The sequence below is a fragment of the Alosa alosa genome, chromosome 5 (genome assembly GCF_017589495.1).
Source record: "Alosa alosa isolate M-15738 ecotype Scorff River chromosome 5, AALO_Geno_1.1, whole genome shotgun sequence".
Lineage (NCBI taxonomy): Eukaryota > Metazoa > Chordata > Actinopteri > Clupeiformes > Clupeidae > Alosa > Alosa alosa.
This window is the reverse complement of record NC_063193.1, coordinates 36,601,107-36,606,106: the sequence shown is the minus strand read 5'-3', so window position 1 is coordinate 36,606,106 and position 5,000 is coordinate 36,601,107. Positions and strand designations below refer to the sequence as shown.

Here is a 5,000-nt window from a genome sequence, read left to right as displayed (position 1 = left end):
CCTCAATTCGGTATACACCAGACTCCTACAGTATACACCAGACTCATACAGTATACACCAGACTCATGTGTACAGTTAGGGTTAGGACTCATGTATACAGTATACACCTACAGTATACACTAGACTCATACAGTATACACTAGACTCATACAGTATACACCAGACTCATGTATACAGTATACACCAGACTCATGTGTACAGTATACACCAGACTCATGTGTACAGTATACACCAGGGCTTTGAACCAGACTCATGTGTACAGTATACACTAGACTCATACAGTATACACCAGACTCATGTGGCTGGTATAATTGGACTCATTACAGGTATACACCATACTCCATGTGTACAGTATACACTAGACTCTTGTTGTGTATACACTAGACTCATGTGTATGGTATACACTAGGCTTTGGTTGGACTCATGTATGCAGTATACAGAATTATAACCAGAATTGAACCAGTATACACCAGGGCTTTGAACCAGAATTTTTTCCCAATTGGTTCGTTCCGAACAGAAACAGTATTTTAACGTTTCCGATTTTAGGTTCAACCCTAAAATTGATGTTCCTGAACTGGTTAAAATATAAAAAATAAAGTTCTCGAACCGGTTAATATGTAACGTTCCATGTCAGCTGTGGGACATACAATTAAGTAGGCTGATCATTAGGACTTTAAAATTATATTGTTAATCTACATAATTTTCCTTAACTCTGTATTTTATCATCAAACATTAAAAAAGCACTATAGGCTACATTATGCGGCATAACTGTAATTCTGACATGCCTACATTTTTTTCGATATTATACATGAATTAAGACAAGGAACATTTCTGCCATGTCATTTATTGGCAAGGTAGTGTCAATGCTAGCTGTCCAACATTATTTAGCTATATTTTCGTTAGCTTGACCCAGCAGAATTTTACAACAATGCATTGGAAATTTGTAGCCTATTTAAATAGATAGAATTCATATTTAAAACCAAACATTTGTGAAATATTTGGTACAATATTTACCTCTTATGATTGAGCTTGGGAGACAGACTACAGCTTGGGATACGATCTTGATTAGGCTACTTGTTGGTGGCAAGCTTCTCTATTACATTTCTCCCGATGAGTAAACGGCGGGAAGTGCACCTCACCAAGTCATATTGCACAGAAATCTTGTCAAAGAATGAAAAAATAACAGTATTAACCGGTTACCAAGGTTACCATTATTTTAGATAAAAGATTCTGTTCCGGAACATAAAAAAAGTTTCTGGTTTCGTTTCTGTTCCTAGCAAAACATCAAAAGTTTCTGGTTTTCGTTTCTGTTCATGAACCGGTTCAAAGCCTTGGTATGGTATACACACACACACACACACACACACACACACAGATGCACATATTACCACACACACACACACACACACACACACACATGCACACACACACACAGATGCACACACATGCATATCAGGGATATATGATATGGTGCGGGGCCCAAAAAGGCCTGCATTCCCAAGATGCCCCATCCGTGCCTTCACAGACACACACACACACAATCACCATCACATACTGTACACACACACACCATCTCACACACACACACACCATCACCATCTCATACCCACACAGACACCATCACACACACCATCTCATACTGTACACATACACACACCATCACCATCTCATACCCACACACACCATCACCATCACATCACCAACACACACACACACACAGCCACCATCACACACACCATCACCATCTCACACACACACACCATCACCATCTCATACACACACACCATCACCATCTCACCATCTATATTCTATACAGGTTTTTTCGGTCACCATCATAAGTCAAATATCATCGCATCTCATGCATCTCATACACAATCACCATCTCATACACACACACACACACCATCACCATCTCATACACACACACACACACACCATCACCATCTCATACCCACACACACACACACTGCCATCATCACCAACACACACACAGCCACCATCACACACACCATCACCAACACACATACCATCACCATCTCATACACACACACACCATCTCATACACACACACCATCACATCACCAACACACACACACAGCCACCATCACACACATCAGCACCAACACACATACCATCACCATCTCATACACACACACACCATCTCATACTGTACACACACCATCACATCACCAACACACACACCATCACCATCACACACACCATCACCATTATATCACCCTCACACACAGCATCACATTAAGAATGCTCCAACCAATTTTAAAACCCAACTGAAGACCACCCTCTTCTCTATGGCTTTTTCCTGTATTTAATTTTTTTTTTTTTTATTGTTTTTACTTATTCTACTACTGTGATATGTTTTATACCTGTTTACTTTTATTTGAGGTAATGCCATAGCTGTGTAAAGCACATTGTGTCTACCTGGAGTATGAAATGCGCTATATACAGTAAATAAATAGCCTTGCCTTGCCTTGCGACACTGCTTTACAAAGCCCCATTTTGTTTCCTGTTTTTTTTTATTAAATTCAGAGCACTCAGACGAAATAGAACTGGCTGAACGGACACTTGTTCTCTCTGGTCTGTTCCAGCCGTAGGCAGGAAGCTGCATTCTCTTAGTCTGTTCCAGCTGCTCTCTAGTCTGTTCCAGGCGTGGCTGGGAAGCTGCTTCTCTGGTCTGTTCCAGCCGTGTACAGGAAGCTGCATTCTCTAGTCTGTTCCAGCTGCTCTCTCTAGTCTGTTCCAGGCGTGTACAGGAAGCTGCATTCTCTAGTCTGTTCCAGCCGTGTACAGGAAGCTGCATTCTCTAGTCTGTTCCAGCTGCTCTCTCTAGTCTGTTCCAGGCGTGTACAGGAAGCTGCATTCTCTAGTCTGTTCCAGCTGCTCTCTCTAGTCTGTTCCAGCTGCATTCTCTAGTCTGTTGTTCCAGGCGCAACAGGAAGCTGCATTCTCTAGTCTGTTCCAGGCGTGTACAGGAAGCTGCTCTCTCTAGTCTGTTCCAGGCGTGTACAGGAAGCTGCAATCTCTAGTCTGTTCCAGGCGTGTACAGGAAGCTGCATTCTCTAGTCTGTTCCAGCTGCTCTCTAGTCTGTTCCAGGCGTACAGGGAAGCTGCATTCTCTTAGTCTGTTCCAGCTGCTCTCTCTAGTCTGTTCCAGGCGTGTACAGGAAGCTGCATTCTCTAGTCTGTTCCAGGCGTGTACAGGAAGCTGCATCTCTAACGGTTTCTCCCCCGTTTCTGCCAGAGTTGATATGGAAGTAAATGCACCTGAGAGCGTTGGGCTGCACATATCCTGAGAGCTTTGGGCTGCACATATCCTGAGAGCTTTGGGCTGCACATATCAAGTCTTTTTAAAACAGATACAGTGCACAATCCAAAACTGACCTGATGATATGTGTAAAAGAGTTCTCTCATCTGCTCCCCAAGAAAACCTGTCATCACCTCATAATATTTAGCACTTTACTAGTTTAGAAAATGTTTTTCTTTTTCTGTGCCTGCTTGCATTTATTGCATTTTTCGATTGGGAGTATACATACTTTAACACTAAATTCAACTATATAATTCACTAAAGGGCTGCTTTTCCCTGTAAAAACGTATACAGTACAATCAGGGCTATTTTATTATTAACACTTGGAAACATGTTTTCAATGACAACTTCCATTATCATGATGGGCATCTTAGACAAACACAATTTCAGCACTCATAACGTACAGAAAGACAATCAATTGACAGAACAGTAGCCTTCCAAACAGCTGTTGTTTGTGTCATGGTGTCACAACCTGGGCAGTTGTTGTTTGTGTCATGGTATCACAACCTGGGCAGTTGTTGTTTGTGTCATGGTATCACAACCTGGGAACTGTGGTCCAATTCCGCCAAAACAAGATTGCAAAACAAACAGAAGGCACCCACTGGATATACAGTCTGCTGTTTCTTAGAGGAAAACAAAACACATACACAATATATATATATATAGAGAGAGAGACAGAGAGAGAGAGAGAGAGAGAGAGAGAGAGAAACAGAGAGAGATAGAGAGGATAAGAGAGAGAGAGGGAGAGAGAAACAGAGAGAGAGAGAGAAAAAGAGAGAGAGGGAGAGAGCAACAAAAAATCGAATTGCTCCAATTTCAAGCCACATCCCCAATGTTTTGATCTGTTTGTAGAGAACGTGACTCGTTGGGGAGAAGTTGCACAGCCGTGACATCACTTCCTCCTGTGTCGGCTTCCCTGCAGACAGCTGGGCCTGGCCGGGTCTTGGCGTGGGTCAGTTCACGGTCAGTCTGGTTGGGTCAGTTCAAGGCCGACGGGTTCGAGGGAGGGACAGATGGAGGGTGTGCTGATGGAGGGAGGAGAGGAGGAGAGCAGGAGGAGGAGAGGGAGGAGGGAGGAGAGCAGGAGGAGGAGAGGGAGGAGGGAGAGAGGAGGCAGGGAGGGGGGGGGCTGCTCCCATGGGCCCATGTCCTCCACCACCACCCCGTCAAGCCTCCTCTGATGCACCCTCTGGTCTGCCACGCACGAAAAGTCGGGATGTTGTGGGTTCTGTGTGCAAACTGTTGCATTCCTTCATCCCAACACTTTGTGAACCCTCAGTCATGCTGCAGTGTGATGGCTGATGGCTGTAACTGACAGGTGTGATGGATTAGTGGACAGATATGATATAGTGGTGCTGGGGGAGCTGAAGATGGCAGGTGTGCTGGGTCAGGTGTGTTGGGTCAGGTGTGTAGGGCAGGTGTGTTGGGTCAGGTGTGTAGGGCAGGTGAGTGGTGTAGGTCGGGTGTGTGGTGTTGGGTCAGGTGTGTTGGGTCAGGTGTGTAGGTCAGGTGTGTGGTGTTGGGTCAGGTGTGTTGGGTCAGGTGTGTAGGTCAGGTGTGTAGGTCAGGTGAGTGGTGCTCTTACTGTGCACTGTGGGCAGCATTAGCTGGGTCAGGTGTGTTGGGTCAGGTGTGTAGGTCAGGTGTGTGGTGTTGGGTCAGGTGTGTTGGGTCAGGT

The 5,000-nt window shown here is 44.6% G+C and overlaps 1 protein-coding gene and 1 long non-coding RNA gene across 2 annotated transcripts in view; both read right to left on the bottom strand.

The window, feature by feature from the left end:
- Window positions 1-3,616: 3,616 nt before the first annotated feature.
- Window positions 3,617-4,069, bottom strand: LOC125294481. Its single transcript, XR_007193534.1, has 2 exons — window positions 3,865-4,069; window positions 3,617-3,794 (listed from the first exon to the last, which is right to left on the bottom strand). It is a non-coding gene; the product is annotated as an uncharacterized LOC125294481 (long non-coding RNA).
- Window positions 4,070-4,488: 419 nt separating this feature from the next.
- Window positions 4,489-5,000, bottom strand: part of ccdc157 (coiled-coil domain containing 157) — an 8,353-nt gene continuing 7,841 nt past the window's right edge. Inside the window, exon 10 of the mRNA XM_048244592.1 lies at window positions 4,489-4,633. Coding sequence (XP_048100549.1) covers window positions 4,489-4,633 — 145 coding nt within the window. The remainder of the gene's footprint in view (window positions 4,634-5,000) is intronic.